The sequence below is a fragment of the Mus caroli genome, chromosome 7 (assembly GCF_900094665.2).
Source record: "Mus caroli chromosome 7, CAROLI_EIJ_v1.1, whole genome shotgun sequence".
Taxonomy (NCBI): domain Eukaryota; kingdom Metazoa; phylum Chordata; class Mammalia; order Rodentia; family Muridae; genus Mus; species Mus caroli.
In genome coordinates this window covers 140,324,123-140,348,514 of record NC_034576.1, presented here as the reverse complement: position 1 = coordinate 140,348,514, position 24,392 = coordinate 140,324,123, and the positions used below count along the sequence as shown (strand labels likewise).

General features: G+C 45.9%; 1 protein-coding gene across 1 annotated transcript in view; it reads left to right on the top strand.

Moving 5' to 3' along the window:
- Tcerg1l (transcription elongation regulator 1 like) overlaps nt 1-20,456 on the top strand; it is a 178,505-nt gene extending 158,049 nt beyond the window's left edge. The window contains exons 10-12 of the mRNA XM_021168870.1: nt 11,051-11,140; nt 15,888-16,006; nt 19,581-20,456. Coding sequence (XP_021024529.1) covers nt 11,051-11,140; nt 15,888-16,006; nt 19,581-19,737 — 366 coding nt within the window. The 3' untranslated portion in view covers nt 19,738-20,456. The remainder of the gene's footprint in view (nt 1-11,050; nt 11,141-15,887; nt 16,007-19,580) is intronic.
- Nucleotides 20,457-24,392: the final 3,936 nt, after the last annotated feature.

Below are 24,392 nucleotides of genomic sequence, written 5' to 3'. Positions count from 1 at the left end.
GGTTCAGGTCACTCACTCATGTCTAGCCTTAACAGGGGAGCCCAGTGGTAACTTGATTGTGTAAGACTTCAGCCGTTTCCTTCACTCAGACATCCTCCTCAGTGTGCCCTGGGACACTCCATGTGGGCTCCTGTCCCTGCCATGGTACAGTTGCTTTTGCCATGACAGACCCCAGGGCACAACAGATACACTGAACCCCATTTCCCTGGGATTTCCTGGGTGTCACTGGCATCTTACTCATGTGCACACAACTGACTCCTGCAAGCGTCAGTTCAGAGGAGCCCATGGATTGTGTGAGGAAATGTTTGTTCCCTGAAAGGGCTGTTGTTGGTTTTCCAGACGCTGCACTCTTGCCCCACAGAACAGACACAGAATAGTGTGCGAACCATTAGGAGACTGGGTCATGCATCCATCTCCTCCAGGACTGAGTGCCTGAGTTTAGCTCTGTGACCTCCAAGATACTTTGAGATTCTCTCATGCTATTAAACTACCTCAACCTCCCACCCACTACCCTGAACCGCTTCCAGCCATGAAGACTCTGTCTGATCATTTCTACAGGGTCCTAGCCAGCTGGATCAGCATGGTACCATGAATTATTTTTAAAATTTACATTTATTTATTTATTTATTTATTTATTTATTATTTATTTATTTATTTATTTATTTATTTATTTATTGTGTGAGTGTATGTGTGTGCATGCACACACACACAGGACACAGAACACACGTTGAAGTTATAGGACAACTCGATAATGTCTGTTCTTTCTTTCTACCTTGTGGACCCTGGGACTTGGACTCAGGTCTTGTGGCACCATAGCAAGAACCCCTAAGCCATCTCTCTGGTCATGAACTTTTGAGAGATACAAGGGGAAATGTCACTCGATCCTTTTGTCTAAACTTCAACTTTTAATCTTGGAAACCATGGAGTCCAAGTTCTTAAATGCAGTCTCCCAACAACTTGCAGGGATAGCAATAGGGCTGACATTGCCTTCCTGGGCAAGGACTAGTTGGGGTAAGATCACAGAGCCCTCAAGGCTTCCAAAGAGCTTTGCAGGAGAGACTTTACTAATGATATTTCAGTGCATGCTTAACTCACCAGGGTGGGCGATTCAGCACAGTGTCTGATTTTGAGAAGCTCATATGAAAATCAGCAAGAACAATAGATGCATGAGAATCAGTGTCTCGGTGCTGCACTGACTCCAAAGAGGCCCACGGAACGCCTTCAGTTCTCGAGTAGAACAGGCCAATCTAAGTTTACTGCCCCGTCATAAAGTAAGGCTACCACCCGCAATACTCAGACTTTATAAAATATGCCAGCCAATTTCATAAGTCACTCATGCTCATGAGAATTTGATAGCTGAGCCCAGGAGACTTCTAGCTGCTTAAAGAATGAGCCGTAGAAAGGTCACGCTTTATGGACTGAGTGATTAACAAGATTTTTATATTGCATTTGCTGAGTACTTAGTTCAGAAACCTGTGTGCTTGTGGAATGATGAAGCCAGGCATGGAGGATTTCTAATACTTTCAAAAGACAGGTCTTGGGTTTTCCCAGGGGATTATGGGCTGGGGAGGGGCTCTAGTTATGGGCTTTTGTAGCCGGCAGGAGATGGCTCAATAAAGGTTTCTGTTTTATTTATTTAGTTCTTGTACAAGCACAAATCACAAGGGGACTTTTTTTTAAGCTCTATTTAATTGAGTAGCAGGTTGCTGTTTTTCTCCTGCCTGCTTAGCTGAGTCCATGGGAGAGAGGGTGTTAGGAGTGTCTCTTTCTATAGCAATCTTGGTGCTCAGTGCTTGCCTATCCTGGGCTGAAGAGAGACGTCCTTTTCAGAGTGCTGGACCTAAAAAAAAGTAGGGGCTCAGAGCTACCTCTGGGTACTCCCAGAATCAGCCTTTCTGAAGAAGTGAATGTCACAGACACTGGCCGACAACACAGCCAGCTCCAGGAGAGGCCCTGGAATTTGAGTTCACAATTACGTTGAAATACAGAAAAGATTGATTAATAGGCACGCTCATCATATAGTGGCTATTGATCGCCAACAGGCAGGATCGCTATGGAGTCCTTCTGAAGCCGCTGTGGACAGTGTGGAGCAGACAGAGGCTCCATAGTTAGTCCTTCAGCTTAAAGACAGAGGGCACATGCTACCCACCCCAAGTGTCTGCATATTGGCATCAGCCCTCAGCCTGTTGCATGTCTGTGTGTTCTTTCTAAGACACACAACATATGCCTATCATCCCTGGAGAGATTTGGCAGGCCCTGGGCCAGGACGGTGCTGAAAGGAGGGGTTTATTATCATGGTCACAGGAGAAGATGCCATGCGTAAGTGGTTCTAAGGGCAGGTGCATGTGCTATGCAATGGCCCTTGACTGTTACGGGGAAGCTCTTCTACTCCATGTTCTTGGGGGCAGGTCTTGAGTATCGTGGGCATGGAACCTTTTGCTAGTAAAATAAATGGTATAACCCCTGCTTACCACGCAAAATAAGAGGTGAACATACCAAACTGTTTGTTAGTAAATTAACCAATTTTGCATAACCGTACTAAGATCAGAAAGCCAACATAAATCTTTCCCTAAAAGGGGATTATTCACCAGTGGAATATACTTAATTTCAGACTTTTTTCCCTAAAAATGATTTTTAGGTGATGGGACATGTGTATAGTAGGTGCATGGCCCTGGGTTTCTATGCCCAGAACCTCAAAAATATAAAATAAGATTTAAAGAGACATTTTTAAAAAATCAAGTGTGAAGACTTTTATAGTATATCTGATACTGACTTGCAACTGGACACACTTGAACCAATTTCTTCTTCTCAGTCAATCCCATATGTTTCAACGTTTACAAATGTATGCACATACTATTTGTTCTTGTAAGTGGCTCATAATTAAATTAGTATAAACTTTTATGAAATCTCTCTATCTCTCCCTCTCTGAGTGTGTGTGTGTGTGTGTGTGTGTGTGTTAGAGAGAGAGAGAGAGAGAGAGAGAGAGAGAGAGAGAGAGAGAGAGAGAGAGAGAGAGAGAGAGAGAGAGAGAGAGAGAGAGAGAGAGAGAGGAGAACTTCCTAAAACTAAGCATTGAGGTACCTACCTAAACCTGGAAAATAACTCTTGGTAAAGAATGGATTATTTTATGGAATACTATTTACAGTCAATTTAGAAAGCCTGGGTTTCAATTCATGTGGTGTATTTCCCAACTTTGCTCTTTAAATAATATACATTTTATCTACACATATAGAAATGTATGTGTGCAAACGTATGCCTGTGCATGTGTCCATGATTGATTTCCTTCTGAATATAAACATTTGACTTCTGTTACAACATCGTTTTTGAAGAGGCTGTTTTAATTCAGTATAGTCTCCCACTAGCAATGTCTGGGAACTCCCAAGAGTTCATTTTGCCAGCACACTCGACCAGCACTGAATTGCAAGAAGGTTAACTATTTGCCACTCACTGTTGTTTAAAATCCTTTGGTCCATTCATTTCTCTTGGCCTCTGTGCTCTCATTCCTCTCTCTGGATTTGACCACACAGAGCCTCAGGTGTACCAGGGCCTTCTTTCTAGAAGCAATTGGATAAAGCTGTAGCCCATGGGGAACCATGGTCACTTGTTCTGGTTTCCAGATGTTTCCAGATTATTTCCCTAATGTGAAAATAATCCTCAGATCGAATGAAGTCAGCTGGGTCTGAAATAACCGGGCATTATTTTTATTAATAAAAATACAAATAATTGCCAAAGCTATTATTTGGCAAGACTGCAAGCACCAGAGGCGGTGCTCAGAGTGGTATGTTCCAGTGTGAGGGCTGCGCATCCTTATTGGTGGCAGCTCTGTCTTGTGGCCCAACCTTTACTTCCACATTTACCTACAGTTCATCTGGACTTATCTGGGCTCAGGTCAACCCCTGTTTATACTCCCTGAGGCCCACTCCCACCCAAGGGAAAAAACACACTTCCCTGAACTTAAGGGAGGAGTCTTGTGAAAACTCTAGGAAATCTCCTATGCTCTGAGGACCACAGGTTACTGACTCAGCTGTGCATTCTGCACTCCCTTCTTGGATACATAGTCTGTGGCAAGCCCCTGAGCCAGAGCTGTGCTTGAGAGACCTCAAACAGCAACCACAACTTCACACTCAGCAATGGAGAAGGTGGCCTTCCCATACCAGGCCTGATTCTTTTGTGCCATCTACAACCAGGGACATCAGGGCCATACACAGCAGTCCTTCAAACATGCTCAGGGAGTCCAGTAAAGAAAGCATCATTCAAATGAAGCAAGAGTCTGTCCCTACAGAGCCTACAGAATGTTAATGTGACAAGCATTAGGAAGGCCCTGGAAGGCAACAAATGTTCCTCCAAATGAAGCCTATTCCTGTGGAATTTGAATCTTTATGACTTATATTCATCATCTTCATCATTGCTGTAACAAAATACCTGAATAAGGCAACTCAAGAAAGAAGGAAAAGGCTATTTGGGCAAAGGGTTTGAAGATAAGAGTCTATCACGATGCAGGAGTAAAGAGGCGGGAGGAGCTTGAGGCCCCTGATTCCACCACCTTCTCAATCATGAAGCAAAGAGTAGACAGGAAGTAGGGCTGGGCTATAAAATGTCACACCCCATCTCCTGTGACTCACTTCCTCCCGCAAGGCTCTACCTCCTAAAGGCTCCACAACGTTCCAAAACAGCACCGTCAGCTGATGGCCACATACACATGAAACCTGTGGGAACATTTCACATTCAACTTCCAACAGAGCTAATGGTAGACATGAGTGTGAGCTTTTCTCAAGCATGGCCAAGTTTCCAGTGGTCTCTGTCTTACCCCAGAGTCCTTCTGGCCTCTGTACTTAGGGAGGAAGGACTCTGTATCCTTGCGTGAGAGCCGAGAGGGGATGGAAGGGGAAGGTTGGGAAGGGTGGTGTGCTCACACGCACTGAGAAAAGGCTTGGAGGGTTGAGGGACTCACGCATGACCAATAGATCCAAGGGTCTCTCAGCAGCCATAGCAACCAGCCACTCTACATACCTGTCTGTTTTTCCTGTGTGTTTTAACCAACATTATCTTGGCCGTATCATTACATTGAATAGAAACGTTATTCACTGCATTAGAGTCTAGGAAGGGGCATTGAACATCTGTCTTTACCTGTGTTCACGGAGCTGAAGGAAGGGATGGACTCTTCTGGAGACTATGATCCAGGCTGGCCTTGCTTGGGAGATCCATGGTGCTGCCAGGAGTTGAGGGTCCTAGAGTCAGATCACTTCCTCCGAGGGCACTTCGTACCTAATGAAGGAGAAGTCATTTCTAATCGGCTAAGTAGAAGTCCAGGTTTAACGCAGTCATCTCAATATACCAGGGAATCAAGAGAGACAACACAGTGCTTGGTAATCAAGTTTGGTGAAGAACATTAGCGTCAGACGTAACTGGGTTTGTGTCAGTGATGGCAATCAACTATATGAGGAGACCCCAGCTCCTGACGGCCAGGCCAGCTGTCAGTTGCAGTCGGTGATATCAAAGACCACAAGCTTGAAGCCTGAGTATGCCAGAGGGGCAGTGTGATTACATGGATAGATGCTGTAGATCAGCACTGCAGGAATGAATGACAGCACCCCAGTGGAGGTATCGTGACTATTGGTGCCTGGATTCTGCACCCTGCCAACATCCAACCTCTTTACCATACAGCCACTACCTGAGTACCAGCACTTCCTCTCCCCCTTCCCCCAAGAGCATCTGGGATCCCCAGATTCTATGTGATTCAAGGATCAGAAACTACAAGGCCTTTTAGCTAGGAGGATGAAGGGAATGTTCAGCTTGCTATGACAGGATGGCTAATAACAGCTCTGGTCACTCCCACACGCCTGCTCAGGTCTGACCCACAATAATAACCCCAGATGGCCAGGATCTGTCAGTGCCTGACAGGACCCATGTCCTTGCACTTTTGGCCGTCTTTGAACATGCCTGATCATTTTGTTTAAATGAAAGCCATTTGTCTCAGAGCTGAATCATCCCCGGGAGAAGCACAAAATCTGATTTCCTCAGTTTCTGGAGAGGCTTGGTCAGTGCTGAAAATTTATTCCGGCTCTGCTTTGTAAATGCGCCCCTCCCAGATGGCAGTCCTTTTCCATGCACAGCTCCCCCATCACTGCCCTCAAGGTCTGATGGGGCTTCCACTACTCATCTACAGAACAGGGAGCTAGGCAGCCACCAGGATTTGGCATACTATGAAGGGAACTTGTCCTCTATAGATGATGCTCAGGGGTACATGGGGCTCACAAAAGAAGCAGGTCACAGCCAGGCTGTCTAGAGGGCAGCCTCATTAGAACTGAGAAGGGGTGTAGGGGTGTAGGATCAGACCAGGAGGTTGCTGGGTACCCAGCTGAAGAGGAAATGGACTTGGCGTTCATATGGAGAGCTACTGATAAAGGTTTAAGCTGTGGGTGGAGCCAATGATGATGGGGGTGGGGAACTACTTAGAGATGACATTCTTCACCCAGACACTGCAGGTGACAATCACCAGATGCTGCAAGTCAAGGCTGCTGACTTGCCACTCCATCTGGGACATTTTCTGGATGTGTCTACAGGGATGTTTGCACATGTTGACTCATGGAGATCTCAATAATATGAAAATCCAAGTTCCTGGAGCTCCTGCATGGTAGATTTCCCTATACACCACATCCTATCCAACACTAGCTCCTCAAGACACAGTACTACATGGGCTCTGCAGCCTCAGGACCCTCATACTAGCCAGCCATTGCCTGGGAGATTACTCCTCAACACAGGCTTCAACCTGTATTTGTCAGGATACATACACCCTCTCCAGTCACCTCTAGCCCTGTGGCTCCCTCTCAGAGCCTGGGTTCAGGACAAACAACCCCAGTTTCCCCCAGTATGGAAGTGATGAGATAGCTTAGAACTCAGTCAGCAGAGATGAAGTGCTAGGTACCCAACTGGCAACTCTAGGAGGCGATGCTAAAAGTAGAAAAGGAACCACTCACTGGTTCTTGAAGAACACTGTCTACACTCTCAGGATTCTGATGATGGCAAATGACCCTGAACATTTGATCAAGTAAGGTGGATTTCTGAGTTTGAGGCCAGCCTGGTCTACAGAGTGAGTTCCAGGACAGCCAGAGCTACACAAAGAAACCCCATCTCAAAAAACAAAAACAAAAACAAAACCAACCAACCAACAAACAAACAAACAAACAAAAAGAATGGGGGTGGGACTGAGACAGTCCCACTGACAAGGGCAGCAGCAGGTCACCTAGATAGTGGATGGACATGCTCTTGTCCTATGGATATCAAGACATGTGACAGTGGTCACAGTGTGTGGCTACAGAGAGGACTGAGAACACATGTCACAGCCAGATGCAGGGGAAACAGTGCAGGAGGTAGTCTGAACATTACTGAAGAATTCAATCGTCTGAGATCAAATCAAATAAAATGCTAGATAATCAAAGAGACATCAGGTGACAGAGGGTGGTGACAGTGTCAGGAAAAGCAGTAGTGAATGGCATGGGTCTCTGTCTGGACCCATAGAGTGGGCAGCATGCCAGCATGGACCAGCACATGGGACCTGTTGTAGCCATGGGTGAGATGACTGGGTTGGTTTATCACTGAAAATTGTAGCCAGGATATGAGTGACTTTTTTTTCCTCCTTAATGGTTGACAAGCTCCTCTGAGAAGCTATATACATGTGTTTTTATACCCCCTTCTTACACCCCTTATATCTTCCAAAATCTACCCAGTCTGTCACAGTTGGGTGTGGGACCTACTTGATAGCCACCCTCAGACCTCTCTGAAGGACCCTTCACAGGTGCTCACCACAGTAGAATGTGCCTGTCTGGCTTAGCTGGGTGAGTCTGACCACAGCTCTGCCTATCGCTGCTCTAGATACACCCATGGGAGTCACTCTCCCAGAGAACCTCTGCTCCGTATGGCACCAAAAATGTGCCACGTGCTCAGTCAGAAAGAATCTATGTGGATATAGACCACCTCGCCAGTGAAAGAGTTTGTGGGATACACAACAAGAATTTTGATTATTAAAGATAGAATTATTTATTAAGAAAACCTCTCTGGTATGATGTACATCACACTTGTGTTGGTTGACACAGGTCCTCACCCAGGAATATCTTAAGAGTGTGGATTAGCAACCTTTATGTCAACGTGATCACAGTCCTTACAGAAGAACAGTTTACCCTGGCTTATGGCTTCAGAGTGCTTTAGTCCATTCCAGTGATGAGTCCATGACAGAGCAGCTGAGTCATTCATATTTACTATGGAGCTGTAAACAAAGCAGGAAGCAGGTTGTATATGCCATTTAAAGGATTCCCCTGGTCACCTACTTCCTCCAACTAGGCAGTATCTCTGGAAGCTTCCACAGCACCCCAAACAAGCTCCATGAACTGTGGAACACGTGCTCAAACATGAGACCTGAATTGAAACATGAGTGAATTTTGTTTTGTTAACTTGGTTAGTTTCCCTCCTTTCCTGCCCAAGGTTCCATCCCCTTTTATATCCCAATGACTTTTCCAAATATGTATCAGATCTGATCTTTGCTCTCAGGATAACATCCTGGCTCTGACCATGTCAGAGTCGCCTGCATGAACCTGTGTGTCTACTTCTTCCTAGCCTCTCCTGAGCTCTTTCACCCCAGGCCTGAACAGTCCCTTTAATCCCTGCCTTCTCTAGAGCTCATAAATGCTCGCCTTTACCACAATGCACAGCCCATCCTAGAGCATCCTCCTAAGCCCCTCCCTAAGCCTGGGTAAGTATCCTTACATCAGAATGGTCCTTGAGAACCTCTTAGTTCCCATCACCTGTGTTACACAAGATCGGGGACTTTTTCATACCAGGGCCTTGATTTACTTTCTCTTCATTCTTAGCACACAGCATGGGGCCAAGGCAGAGTCGATATTAAGTCAATGTTTTTAAATGAACAAATTATTTTTAAATGACTTAAACGTTCCCTTGTTTATCAGCTGAGAATCTGGAGGCAAGAGCTTCACAGTGGTGATGTGCCGATGCCGAGGTGTTGGCTTCTATTTCTGTCCTCTCATTAAGAAAACCAGGGCTTCTGAGAAGTCAGCTGATTGGAGGGCTAAGGCCCACAGTGTACAGAGGAACCTGGAGCCCTGGAAAAGCCAGCAAGTGAGGTAGTGCCTTCAAGGCAGGATATGAACTCAGCAGAGATGTAGAGACTGGAGCCCAACCACAGACCTCTAGAGAACTGGATTTGAGATAGCTGGGCAACAACAGAAGTAGCGCAGGATACTTACTGAGGAGATGAATGTACATTGATGTGTGCTCACAGCTATAAAGAAGGGCAAAATAAAGAAGTGACTGTGAGAGATGGAAGGATATTCTACCAGAAGGATTCCAAATCACCCATAGAGGCATAATATGACCTCCTATATTGGAGGTACACACGGCTTCTGCCAAAATGTAGTGTGCAAAGTATATAGAAATGACCTACCTATCCAAGGAACACTGGGCATGTGCCTCAGCCTGGGCCCTGAGTCCCCATCATTAGTGAACCACAAGGATGGTGTACACTCAGGATATGATGTACTGAAGTGGCATGTTGGCTCTGTGGTCATCCTCCATGCTGAAGGAGTTCTATAAAAAGCCAGAGCAACACATCTGCCAAGGACCAAGGTAATCAGAAACAAGGAGAATCTGAGAAAATGACCCAGTGTAGAGGGACCTTAGCAGACATGAGACTCCGTGTACCATGAAATTCTAGATCAGAAAAAAAATTTGAGATAGTTGGATGGGACTAGAAAATATCATCCTGAGTGAGATAACCCAGACCCAAAAGGACATGCATGGCAGGAGCCTAGCATGGCTGGACAGGCTCTACTCAGCAGCTGCCTGAGACAGATGCAGATACTCATAGCCAAGCACTGGATGGGGGTCTGAGACCCCTATGAAAGAATTAAGGGAAGGATTAAACGAACTAAAGGTGATAGCAACCCCATGGGAAGACTAACAGCATAGACTAACCTGGACTCCTGGGGCCTCCAAAGACTGAGCCACTTACCAAAGAGAATACACAGGCTGGTCTGAGGCCCAGGCACATATGTAGCAGAGAGCTTCCTTGTCTGGCCTCAGTGGGATAGGATATGCCTAGTCCTGTAGAGACTTGATGTCCCGGGGGTGGGATATCTAGAAGGCTACCCTCTCAGAGGTAAAGGAGAATGAAGATGGGGGAAGAACTCTTTGAGGGGGTAGTGGGAGGGGGACAATATTTGGGATGTAAAGAAATAAAGTAATTAAGCAATTAAAAAATCCAAATAATCAGGGGGTTTTATTCAAAATAGTGGAATAATTTTTTATGGTACCACACCAAGTTCACTGATATTGGATTTCAGTGATAAAATACAGTTGGGGAGATGTGGGGGTATGGGGAGGGAACACCCTCTTAAGAGGCAAAAGGGATGGAGTGAAGAACTCTGGGGGGGGGGGACCAGGAGAGAGGCAACATTTCAAATATAGATAAATAAAATAATTAATTTTTAAAAAGACACATGGAAGAGGGTATGAGACCTTTCTGCAATATTCTTCAACATTTTCTATAAATCTATAAAGTGCCATAACAGATAACCTACCTAAAGAATAGAAAGAAGACTGTTAGCTATTAATTTTAAAATATCAGCTGAAAGTCTGCTAAAACCAGCCTATTGCAGGGCTTCCTACACCTCTGTGGCCTGGCCTGCAGGGCTCTGAGAACATCTAGAAGAATCTACTCAGCATTCAAGATGCCGCGTTGAAATGCCTCCTTCCCATCCTGCAGGCAGCATGGATCGTGGGAGGGCTCTGGAAGATGACAGAAGAAGTAGTAGTACCGTACATCTGGAAATTGAATTTCCTCATATTTTTCATATTAATTTTCATGGTGTGTTTGATGTATCCCGCCTACTTATACAAGGGCACCTCCCTGAATCCACTGTACCTTAATGCTGCCTTAAAAAGTCAAAACCAAAACCCAAAACACCCTGTTGATCATTTCAGTGCACTCCAGCCTCAGAACCGGATGCTAACGGCAGCCCTATTGAATATCTTTCTCCAGGTGTCAGCGTTTTCTACTTGGGAGAAAGAATTGCATAAAATTGTGTTTGACCCACGATATCTCCTGCTAAACTCGGAGGAACGAAAACAGGTAATGCTGGAGGCAGGTAAGACGGTAACTAGAGACAGAGCTGAAAGGCTGTGAGTTTGGTCTGCTGCCAGTCTGAGAGCTTGGAGGTACAGGAGAGTCTCATGCCTGGACCTGTTCTGTCCTCCTGTCTGGTTGTGATCCCTGCAGGGAAGGACTCTAAGATCAAATTGCAAAGCTTGGAGCATCAACCCCATTCCAAATGCTGCACTCAGTGTGTTGAACACACCACTCCACCTAAAGTGCTATGCTGTCATAGGAAAACCAGGAGTGTCCAGAGATCAGAGTCAAAGGAAGTAAATGAGACTGTTCTAGAAAACAGGTGCCAGACAAGGTCAGGGCTGGGCTGGAGTGGGTTCTACCCGGCTCTTCAGAGGAATGGCTTGCCAGGGATCTGCTCAGGCTTATTTGTGAAGAAGTTCACAGAGCCAGCTCTGCCTTTCCAGGTCATGTAGACAGAGGGATGACAGGGAGGCAGGAGGGTATGCTGGAGGTAGCCTGGGAGAGGCTGAGGACACCTACCCTTAGCTGGGGCTGTGGAGCAGAATGCAGGTAGGAGGAGTTTTAAGGTCAGAGTGCTATACTTGTAATCACTGAGCTGGCCAGACTCCTCTTGTGGCCCTGTCACTCCCCTGCCTCTGACCTCATGTATGCTCAGCCAGGAAGTAACTGCAAAGATGGGAGGAGCTTCAGAGTTAGCAGAGAGAAGGGGTTGTCTTCAGGGATGTCCAGGGACCTACTGATGTGTGAGCTGCAGAATCTCACTGGGATCAGGAGAAATCATAAGAGAGCGCAATTTTAGATTGACTCTGTCGCTGGCTATAAGCAGACACTGCAACAGGGATGAGGGATGGGGTGAAGAACTCTGGGAGGGGGAACCAGGAGGGAGGCAACATTTGGAATGTAAATAAATAAAATAATTAATTTAAAAAAGACACGTGGAAACGGGTGTGAGACCTTTCCGCAACATTCTTCGACATTTTCTATAAATCTGTAAAGTGCCATAAAATCTAATCTACCTAAAGAATAGAAAGAGGTCTGTTAGCTATTAATTTTAAAATAGCAGCTGAAAGTCTGCTAAGACCAGCCTAATGTAGGGCTTCCTATACCTCTGTGGCCTGGCCTGCAGCCCCCAAGCGGTCTCAGCCAGCTAGGGACACTTTATCTCTCCTACTCCTTAACTAAAATCTCTTCCACTGTCAGGCAGGGTATGGGGCTGGGGAGCCAAGGATTATCTTTTTTTTTTTTAAGATTTATTTGTTTATTATATGTAAGTATACTGTAGCTGTCTTCAGACACTCCAGAAGAGGGCATCAGATCTCGTTACGGATGGTTGTGAGCCACCATGTGGTGGCTGGGATTTGAACTCAGGACCTTTGGAAGAGCAGTCGATGCTCTTAACCGCTGAGCCATCTCTCCAGCCCCGCCAAGGAGTATCTTGAACTAAGCCACCTAGAATCTCCAACTCTGTCTTTCATAATCGTGAAACGGATTCTTTTCACGGAGCTTCTGCAAGGACACTAAGCCCACATTGCAACAGTGAGCTGAGTTTGGGCTCCATGTGCATTCTTCTGTACCTAAAGAAAACTGTAGATTTTAATAATTGATACGATTTCACCATTTTGTTGCATTATTAAAAAGCGAAAAGTTCAATTGTTCTTTGTAGGAAAGAAAGGTCATCTACACCATAAGAGGCTGTGAGCTCCCAAGGCAGGCTCGCCTTGTGTGTGAAGTCATTAGAAACAGTTAACGTGTTAAGCCATCCTATAAATAAATAGGCTGTGCTTTAGCAAATAGTCATTTTTGTTTAGGAGGTGTTTTCGCCTTCTTCTTGGTATGTGACCAGTTGTTTTCTGCATGCCATTGTTATGTTTTAGAGACTAGCATCATTTCAGAAGAAGCTAAAAGAAAAGCCATGTTTAGTACGAGGTCTTCCGACAACTTCAGTTTGATGCTTAAGTGACAGCTCTTAACAGGTCTAGGAGAGCAAGGACTGAGGTAGGAAGGAGCTGGTTCATGGGCTGGACATCACTAACCATCATCCACTTCCTGGTGTCTAAGGGCAGAGCCTACTGCATCAGATCAGCCCAGGAAACTGGAGAGACTGGGCTGCCAGAGACCCTGGTTAGAGGGGGCAGATGCCAGCCTGAGAAGCCAGCCTGTGATTGTCCTTGGTTGGGTAGTCAACACTTGCCTAGGCATATTCTTCTGCAACTTTAAACCTCTTACACCAAGAGTCTACTGTTTAGTCAAAAAATTTCAGATGTCCCTGTGAAATCACCAAGGGAGATGTCAGTTCTATCTTAATGTGCAGCAAAGGAAAGGGAGCCAGCCTCGTGGTCTTCATGAACCAGGCCCTCCAGAGAACATCCTGGTCCAATGCTCATCCCTGCTGCAGTTGTATGACCAGTGGCACAGCAACAGCATGAGAGAAGGAGCAGTGCCTGGGGCCTCTTTCAGAAAGCACAGTCCAGATTACAAATGGAGTGGAGAGCAAGCATCTGATAGAATCTGCAGAGCCCTCCCATGGCAGCCTTTTCACAGGGGAAAGCTAAGGCTCCTGGTGTGAAGTTATCCAGGCTGCAAAGGAGATGGAGTGAACCTAAACAGAGAGCCAGGCCCGGGGAGCGCTAATCAGTCCAGTTTCTATGGTAACGAGAAGTGTTTCATTTTATTACACCAGAGTCCACAGAAAACGAGATAACGGCCAGTGCTCTCTTTTAAAAAGTCGTGCTCCAATTTGGGTAAAACTGGTGTAATTTGTTAGAGGGGAAATATACCTGCTACGTTGAGTTATGACAGCTTACATAAAGCAATGCAGGAAAAGGAGAGGAAAAGAGGAATCATTTGATTAGGTGGATAAACGGTCCTAGGCAGGGAGGTAGATCGGCATTTCTCATACGCTCTGACCCCAAAGCCAGCCAGCCTTTCTGCCCACATTTAAAATTAATAGAGCAAAACTTAGCTGATGATGGAACCACTCGCCTTTATTTGGCTAACAGCCCTGCATTTGCTTCTTCTCTCTGTTTAAATTAGAGGACTACTGGAGAGCACACTTCACTATTTGCCTTGAAGGTAAAATAACCCAATCATATTCTTACTTAAATGTGTGTGCACACAGTCAAAATTTAAGTTGTACTCGTGAATATTTCACGTTAGCGCTGCAGAGGCCTCTGGAGGCAAGTACTCTTTCCTGCATAACATCCTGTAAGAGGTTCACTATTAAAGAATAGATCGAAGACAAGGGCATCAGGAAGCTGAAGCAAGGGGACCAAGAGTTCCAGGCCACCAAGGACAACATATTATGACACTTGTTTCCCCCTCTTCACATATCAGAAACAAAACAGGAAGATATGAAACAGTAAGATAGCACTGGATAGAGGCAATGGTTGTTTTGAATGAGCCATCACTTCCCCTTCCCCCACAGGGCTGGCAGGGCTGCTGGGGACCAGTCAATACCTCTCAGATCTGCATGGATTGATACAGAGCTGTGATGGTTTTTATTGATGGTTTTGTTTATGTTTACATAAATATTTAAATGATCTTCTGTTTATTTTTTTTAGTGTTCTGGATGCTTGGATAGCATCAGCTTTGTCCTTCTTCCTTGACTTTATGGTCTGCAAGTCACAAGTTTTCTAATGGTAGAGCAATGAGTAGCCTTCCTCCCTCTGACAAAGGGAGAGCATTGAGGCTGTGCATGTAACTCAGTTGACAGAATGCTTGCCCAGAAAACATGAAGTCCTGGATGACATCCCTAGCACTGCATAAGCCAGACACGGCGGCATACACTTGCAATCGTCACACTCAGGAGGTGGAGGCAGGAGGATCTGAAGCCCAAGGCATCATGTTCAAAGTCAGCCTAGAATGCATGACACCCTGTGTGAAACAAGGGAAACAAACAAGCAACAGCAATGAGAGAACATTCTATGGGATGGAGCGGAGAGAGGTTCCGTAGTCCTGTGCGGTACCTGGTTTCCAAGAGAAAACAGCCTGCTCTGGAGTGCTGAATACTCAATGCACACCAGACAGTATTTTCATGCCCTAGACTTGGAACAGGGTTTACTAATTGGTTATTCGAAATACACTTTGGGTCAGGTTTCCTCCTTTGTAATCTCTACCCTGATCGCTGGTACCATCTAGATACTACTTGACATCCTTGAGAGAGGCCCCTCATACATCCTGAACCTTCTTCTTGTCCCTGGGTTCCACATGTAGACATGAGATTTGCTGGAAACTAGAGTGTGGGACTCAGAGATGCCAGAGTTCTTTATGTCTACAAGTTCATGCCATTTTTAGAGATTCAGAGGCTGAGTACGGAACCATAGATGTCAGTATAGCAGATTAAGCCACTTTAACAATGATATGAGTGCAGGTAGGTCATGTGTCCTGTGAACATCAATCATTCAGAGTTCAAACTGCGGGGGGGGGGGGAGTGCAGACAAAGGGGCTCCCAGCTTCCAGGGCACAACAGAGCTTTCCAAATCCACTTCAAGACCCTAAGCTAGGCTGATTGCGGATTGTTCTGGAAGTGCCACCCGTGTGGAGGGAGCACGCTGGGCCATCCAAGGCTGTGTTACTGAGAGGTCTTGGTTTTGTGGGCAGGGGAGCTTTGCTTACAGATCCTGTAGCCATGACAAAGAACCACCTTCCTCAGATGCTGGGCTTCTGTGCTGTCTTTGGCCAAGGTTTAATTTCTAATATTCAGTTTCCTGATGATTTTTCTTCTGTGCTTCCATGCATTTGTTTTAAGATATTCGAGCAGTTTGTCAAGACAAGAATCAAAGAGGAATACAAGGAAAGGAAAAGTAAATTGCTGCTAGCCAAAGAAGAGTTCAAGAAACTTCTAGAAGAATCTAAAGTGTCACCCAGGTATGAAGGGAGACATATGCCAGGTGCTTTCTGGGTTCAGAAATGTGTCATTACTGCAGAACTTACTTCATGTATATATAACAATATTTCAAAGACATTGAAATATTTACGGGAAAGACCTGTTATCAACAGAAGCCCTTTGGGAACCTGGTACTTCTCAGTCCATCAGACAATTTGATATACTAAGTAAATCCACCATAGTGATTGTGTTTCTGCTGCAAAGTTCAACAGGTTAGCAAAAGCCTGACTCTGCAATCTAATGATCCTCCTGCCTCTGTCTTCTCAGGGGCAGATTATAGGAGTGAGCATGACCACATCTGGCTTACTACCTAGGACCAAACACAAGTCCTTATGTTTGGTTAGTAAGCACTCTTAACTGTGGCAACAACGCTCCAGCCTAGATATTTTTTATTTTAAATGATAGCTAGCATTATTATATTCAGAGAGTATATTAGTCGATCCTTTCTGTGAAGACTTGGGTTTCCGTAGTGCACAGCTAATACTGGCTGCATGACACTCCACAAATCACTCTTCCTGCCTGGAGGACTTTCTGAATTAGAACAAGTGTGTGCAGCTTGGACCTCAGGACATGCTAAGGAAGAAGAAAACAGGTGTCTGGTCATCTGAAAAAGTGGCTTCCAGTCAAAGAGCCTTGAGTACTGGGCCCAGTTCTGACCTCTGCATCTACCCAGGAGTGGTCATGAGGGGGAGACAGGGATGGAGTGAGGAGATCGCAGCTGGTTCTGGAACATTGATTAAGTTCTGGCATGGCCTGGCCCAGGGATAAGGTGCTGGATATCCCTGTGTTTTTATGATCTCATCTGAATGGAAGCAATCATACTGACCTCAGTAAGTGACAGAAGAGACAGCACATGGCCCTGCCATATGGCCCTTACTCCTTGACAAGCATAGGACACCCTTGCTACTCTTATTGGTAAGATGCTAGTGGCAAGCCTGAAGTCCCACAGTGTCATGAAGACAGAGGGGGATATAGATTGAACTGAGCAAGCTGAAGAAAAACCTCACATAGAACTCACAAATATACACCCATTACACAAATTATATACACACCTCAAATGTCAAATACATCCCTCATCATATACACACACTATACCCCACAGCACACATGCACGCACACACACATACACACACCACCACCACCACCACACACATCACATACTCATACAGCCCTCAACAAACATATATATGTATATATATATGTATATACATATATATATCACTTATTTCTCATTACACACACATACCATAAACCCCATTATATATGTATCACATATACATCTCAACACACAGACACACATCACACAGACACACATACCATAACCCCACAACACACATATATACACACATCTCATTCCATCATGCACCCTCCATATTACATATACCACCCACACAATCTACCACACATACATAGATCTATCACACACACCCCACCACATATACATTACATATTCACAAATCCCACAACAAACATATACACACACCATACATACCATCACCTATTCTTCCTTACACATATACTCCATTATATACACACATCACATGTACATCCCCACCACACACACACACACACACACACACACACACACACACACACACACACATACACACACACACACACCACAAACCATGAGTGAGAGAAATCAAATAGGCTTAAACACATCCCTATTTAATATTAGATTTCCTCTTCAGCTATGCTGTAGGTAAATGTTATTGCATGTTTAAAGGATGCAGTGTGACTTACAGGAAACACACAGACACTGAAATGCTTACTTCAGTGGAACATATTAAAATATTATAAAACATCCTTGGCATGTATTACTTTCATAATTACAAAGCTGTTTATAATCTTAAATGTAGACAGATCTGCCCTTAGAAGTTTCTTCTCTCCTCCCTCACTATCACCTTGCCCTCCCAATATGTAGACAGCTCAGTCTTGGGGTAAGATGGTGGAGTTAGCTCAGGCTCCTTAGGGTGTTTTCAGCAGTAGCTACTCCAGTCTCTAGTACTCTTGGTTGTTGTTCAAGCTGACCCTGGTGATCTGTCTCAGATCCCTGGTGAGAACAGTATCCATGGACCAGTCTCATAGCCTAGTGCACATACCTCTCTGCTTGGATGTGGTCACCTAGGGATGCACAGTGAATGTTGGTGCCATCTTTGTCCATCAGGGCATGGCCACAGGTGCATGGTAGTCACTTCAGTGACTTCTTGAGCTCCCTGGAGCCAGCAGAAAGCTAGATCCACCCCTCTATGTGGCTGAGGCACACTAGGCTGTCATTTTTCCTCCTCCTTCTTGCCTGTCAACCTGGAAGAGGCCTTAACAGAAGTGTAATGCTAGCCGTAGCTGCAACAACCAGAGGAAGAAGCAGGGCTGAGGAGATGGAGGAGGAAGGACAGAAGTGAAGACGAGGGAAACCAGAGGAAGAAGCGTTCCTTTCAGAGGACCCATCAAGGAAATGCCCCTGTAGGCAGAGCAGGCAGCTGGCAGCTGGATGCAAAAAGAAAGGGGACGATGAAGAACCAAATCTAGGACCACCCTTTTAACAACCATGTCTCTATATGCTTGTCTTTTGTCCATAAAAGGCTGTAAGCTGCAATAATTTAACACGGTAATTGGCTGTGTGGAGGAAATGTAAACTTCTCTATAAAGATAATGAGCAAGAACGGCAAGGGTTTCCTGAGCGAAGAGTGATTTCCTATGCACACTGAGTCTCAGAGCCAACCATCCTCCACAATGGGGATGCTGGGTGACAGGCATAGCAAAGCTGTGGCTGGGAGGAAGGCTGATTGGCTAGTGCCAGATCCTGGGCTCTTGGCCACTCCATAGCTGACATTCCTGGAAGCTCCATTCAGGATCTGGGCAGGTTGGGACCACTGCTTCTAAAGGTTCTGACATTGCTCCAAAGACCTGGCACTATTATGACCCGTTAAGCTCCTAGGATTGATAGGGCTGTCTCCACAATCAGGTAGTGGTGGGCTCTATGGTTGCCTCCTGAAGATCCCTGGTTTGGCAACAGGAGGTTTTCTGTAACAGGAGGAGAACCAAGAACTCCCTACCTGCCAGCCATGGTTAGACTCTCAATGTCATCAGAGACTAAAAGAGCCAAGCTGACAGTGGTGTCTCTACCCAGTTCAGGAGGGTCTAATTAAATTCCATGTCAAGGGACCCAAAAGACTGCCTCAGAACTCTCTGGGTCTCTAGAGGACACTAGATTCCCCAAATAGCCAAGGGCTCCCAAGAAAGAGTGGGTACCAACTAGGAGAAGAAAAGAGGGAAGGCTTTCTTTGCTGCACAGCTCCAGTACATGTGGAGTCCTGTAGCAGGAGGAGGCTCGGTGAGAGCAGAAGCTTTTGTGGCTACACCAGCAACAGAGATTAGGCCTCCCGAGACCAGAGATATGTAAGTGGAGTCAGGTCGCAGCCCTGCAGAACCCAGGCCCTCAAAGCCCATTGGCCTGTAGAGGTTCTGTCCCTGGGAGCTTGCTTGTCATGCTGAAGTAAAACAGGACTCATTCTCTGGGAAGATGTCACAGAAATAACTTTCTTTATCTTTCAGGACCACATTTAAAGAGTTTGCAGAGAAACACGGCCGGGATCAGAGGTTTCGTCTTGTTCAGAAGCGAAAGGATCAGGAGCACTTTTTCAACCAGTTCATACTTATCCTAAAAAAACGGGACAAGGAAAACAGACTAAGGCTCCGGAAGATGAGATGAGTCCGTGCAAACAAGATATGACAGCAGGTAGCTGAGTGTGCGCTTGGAGGGACTTAGGTGGCAGTGGCCGGCTGCTCTGCCCATTCCAGGCAGCCGGGATGCAGGTGTTCTCAGAGAATTACTGTTTCATATTGAAGCTCCCTCTTTTGTACATTGTTCCCCGTTTGATGCATTTCTAATTGCCATGAGATGTCGAGTCTTTAAGTGTTTTAATTATGCAAATTACTTGTAATATACACAAATTACAAACCCACTGCAGGTCTGTGGCAAAGCAGCAGCAGGAAATGCGGATAATCGCCTCGAGGTGTTGCCTCCACTCCACAGGACTGTCTAGAGCTTCCCGAGAGTTTTGTGAATCACCCCCTTTTGTGCAGGCCTCCCGTGGTGTTCCTAGATCAAGGCCCCTTGTTTCCTGAGTAGTAGAAATGGGTTCCATTATTCATCACAGTGACAACCGGACATTTGACACCCTTGTGAATCGTGATCACCTGCAGGTGACAAAGAGTGACTGGCTTCTCTGAAGGTGTATCCCGGCCAGGAGAAGGGAGCCATGCTGGCTGTCAGAGGTCCTTCTTAAGAAGAATTATTTTGTACAAAATCATCATATTACTATTTGAGTTATTTTTATTGTATGCCCAGAGTTTGCATGAGATTTTTCTCATCATCTTTGTATAAAAATTTTACATTTTTTTTAACCAATAAATATTTTAAACCAGCATGTTTTCTGACTGAGGCATGCCTCACTGTCTTGGGCAGCAAAAATGAATCAAATAAAGACTTCCAGTTTCAAAAGATGGCAGATGAGGTAAGTGCATGCCTTGCCATGTCAGGGCACTGGACCAGACCCTGACTCCCTATAGCAGTGGATCTATAGCCTAACTGACCCCGACCTTGGAGATGATAAGCTTTCCAGTAAGGCTTTGGAGGGACTGGTGCCAAGTCAATGTGCCAGTGAACAGTCGTAACTGGAGACCACCCTGTGACTTTAACAGGACTTTTTAGAGAAAGAATTGTAATGCCACAGGTGTCTGAGGTTATGAGGTCTAGGTCCAGAAACTAATGACAGATCTAGTCAGAACAGCTATTCCCTATCTGAACAGAGGCCTTTGACCATGGCTGTGGTACAACCTGACTTGGTGAGAGGCAGAGAAGTCAAGTATGGGCATGCTGGTAAAAAAACCTTGGTGGAATTTCACCCCAGAGCCTAGGAGAACCACTCATGTGTCTCTGTCTCGTTGGGAAAACTCTATTCCAATCCGCCTAGGCAAGGTATCAGGGTGGAGGTGTTGCTGCCACTAGGAGATGCTGTCTTCTGAGCCTTTGAGACAGGGGCTAGAGAAATACTGGAGGCTTTAGTGTGTGTGTGTGGGGGGGTGCTTGGAGGGTGGATCCTCCGGGGCCTTTGCATTTGGATAAAAGCATTCCCATTTCCACATAAATGCCACGGAGAACTCATTTGCCCAGTGAGATTGGTAACTTGAGCACAGAATACCATACCTGCAGCCTGAATGGAGTTCTTAAATGTCTCTTACCCTCCCAGCATCGTGTAATGTAAGTATGCCCTGTAAAGTGGAAAGAGTCGGGGCAGGGATGGGTCTGAGCACCTCTGAAACTATCAATTCGCTCACTCCCAGTTCTGGGCTTGCCCCTCTAATGTGGGTCACTCTCTCTGCACCCACACCTCTGTTACAGTTGGACTCCTTGTCATCTGCAGACAGCAGGAAAAGTACAAGCTTTGGGCCCCTTCACTCCTAGATGCCTCCAGGTCTAACAACAGTGGAAACAGAATGGACATGGGAGGGGAAGAGAGAGTTGGTGTTGGTTGTATCTCCCTCCCTGGTCGTCCTGGGGGCTCCAGGTTAAGGCACTCTGAGCAACTGCCACATAGTGGGAGCCTACAAGGTGAAGGCTACTATTTCTGTCCCTTCAGTATTTCATCTACTGAGGACTCTGCCATCCTCAACTTTAGCTCTGGTTCTGTTTCTGCTGTAATCACTGCTCCATTGAGCCTTCTCAATGATGCTTGTTTAAGGACCATCTGCACGCTGTCAGGCCTGACCTGTGCCGTCACCACTGGTACCAGCACTGCTATTGTCATAGACAGTAGAGTGGGTGTCTGTATGTCAGTCATACACACATATTGGCATTACACAGTTACATCTGAATTGCTGTCAACAGGATGTGGAGAGCGCTAGTAGCGCTAGGGCCTTCGTCTACGTATGTGGGAGCTAATATTTTTTGTGCACATAAACATGAGTATGATTCTAAGAAACTCAGAAACAGCTTCTCTATATTCATGCCCATCTGTGGATCATTGGGCATGTATATGATGCAGACGAGTTCAGCAGTAATCAGATACGAGCCCAGGGAGAGAAGGGTGCTCTACAAATCCATGGGAATATGACTGTCAGTGACATCTCAGTCTTCTTCCTCCTTTTGAGGGCTGCAGGTGTGGCTCATTTTTTGCAATCTTTAAGGCATTCCCGAAAGGCAACGCACTGTGGCAGAGACTCCTCCTTTATGTTCTGCCGTTGTCTCTATAATTCTAAATGCCAGTAACGTGACAAAGGGTGAACTCCGTAGTCACCGCTCTGTGTTAAATAATAAATAATCATAAATAATACATCCCCTGCCTGAGTCAGTCCACCAGCTGACATCGAATACTCCCAAAGGACAAGTGCACTGGAAGGCCAGGCAGTCTTCCTGCTGCAGCTGCTGATGCAACTTGAGAAAGTAGCTGTGGTCAGTGGTATAACTGCCATCCAGATCTCCATAGGGGTGCCTTTGACCACCTTCCCCTCCCCCCAAAGCATTCCCAAGAAGTCTGCATTCACTCCTAATCTCACTGCTCTGGCCCCGGCTGCTGAGTTCCCTACCCACACTCCCCTATTTGTATCCCTACCCAACAGTTGGTGGTGAAAGTTATTTCTTCCCTGTCCACACTAGAACTTCCTGTCTAGTGCAGATGCCCCTTAGGAAACCCAACCCCTGACTCTGCTCATTCTGAATGTCTTATGTGACCACCCAGGAAGAGAGGCCTTGGAACTCCTTGACTTTGGGTAGCAGTGGTCAGAAGGGAAGCTTAGGAACCATTAGCAGATATAGCTAGGGTAAACTAACTAGGGTGGACTGTTGTCCCAGTAGCCTCTGCGTGGGCAGTAATGGCGTATTCCTTAAGCCTGGTCCACCAAGAGCTCTGGCCTCGATCAGCATCTGTTGTTCTTTCATTCAAATGCCTTGAGACAAGAAATTGTTCATTTGTGTTATTTTAAAACCTTTAAGCTTTGCTTTGTTTCTATTTTTTTTCCTCACCATGCAGTAAAGCATGACCTGGGTCAGAGACTCCAGATAATTCACAAAATATCTCAGGAAAATAAACTGGTACCTTGCTAGGCTGTCCCAGTGACCCTCTCTGCAGATGCTAAGCTGGGGCAGGCAGTCCCAGTGACACCGAGCTAGGTGTGGACAATAGCCATGTTGTGGGCCAAAGAATGAGAGTGTCCAAACTCCTTAGGAGAGCTGAATTTGAGACAAATAGCTTGCTGAAATTTTGCAGGTTTGTGTCATATGATACAGTCCTTCTCTGCTGGGACTCTGCTTCCCAAGTCTTTGAGTCCTATGAGGTGAGGATGGCGTGGAACCCACCACTGAGGACTGAGTGAGGCAAGAGACAGGAGCATGGAGCATGACAGCTGTGTGCAGAGCACTTGCCAGCCAATTGTTGGTTGATCTGTGGGTCATTTATTTACCATTTAATCTGGTGTTTGTGTGGCTGTCAAGGGAAACTTCCATCCTTTCCTTCTGTCACGTGGGTCCTGGAGAATGAACTGAGGTTCTCAGGATTGATGATAATAGCTGTCACCTGTTGAGCCACCTCACCTGCTGGCTCCGTGTTCTGAGACACAATTTTGAAAACTTGCCCTGTAAAACATGATCTTGTGGTCATAGAGTAAGCTGAGAGCTCTGGAGATACAGGTAAGACAAGGGGCTGTAGTCTTCCCGACGCCATGAGGCTTCTCAAAGGAGAGAACTAAGCAGCTTCCCATCCTTTCTCTCACCCAGGTTAGCATATGTAGGCACAGAGTCGGGTATGTCCCCTGTTACTCACCCTCTTGACCCAGGGTGGGGTCTTGACATCTTCCATCCATAGAATTTGGGAGTGGTCCCACTAGCCAGGTCATGTTGGCTTGAGGACACCTCTCTTGGTCTTCTTGAAGAACTATCTGTTAAGAGGAAGCCTCCACTAGGGGAAGACTATGGGTTATGTTCCATAGAAGCAACCTCAGTAGATGAGGGAGGAATTGAACCTTCAGATGACTCAGCTCACCAACCTGTGAGAGGGGCAGATGACACCCAGGGAGCAGACCTCAGCCCATCCAGATCAGGCCCAGAGATGAACAAAAGCTACAGTTACTGTAAGCTGCTATGTCCCCAAAATATCGACTGGCATCCCTGTGGCTGGCTATTCCTGCTTCAAATGATGTGACTCTGGGTCCAAAAATGACCAATGTGCCAATCAACAGTTGACTAGCAAATGCCTTTAAGCAGGTGTCATACTTGGTGCTCTTGTCCCCACGACTTAATCAGTTCTGTCCACAGACCTTACAATGAGTTCCCTTCACGAGACTCTAAGGATTGGGAACCAGAGCCCCACA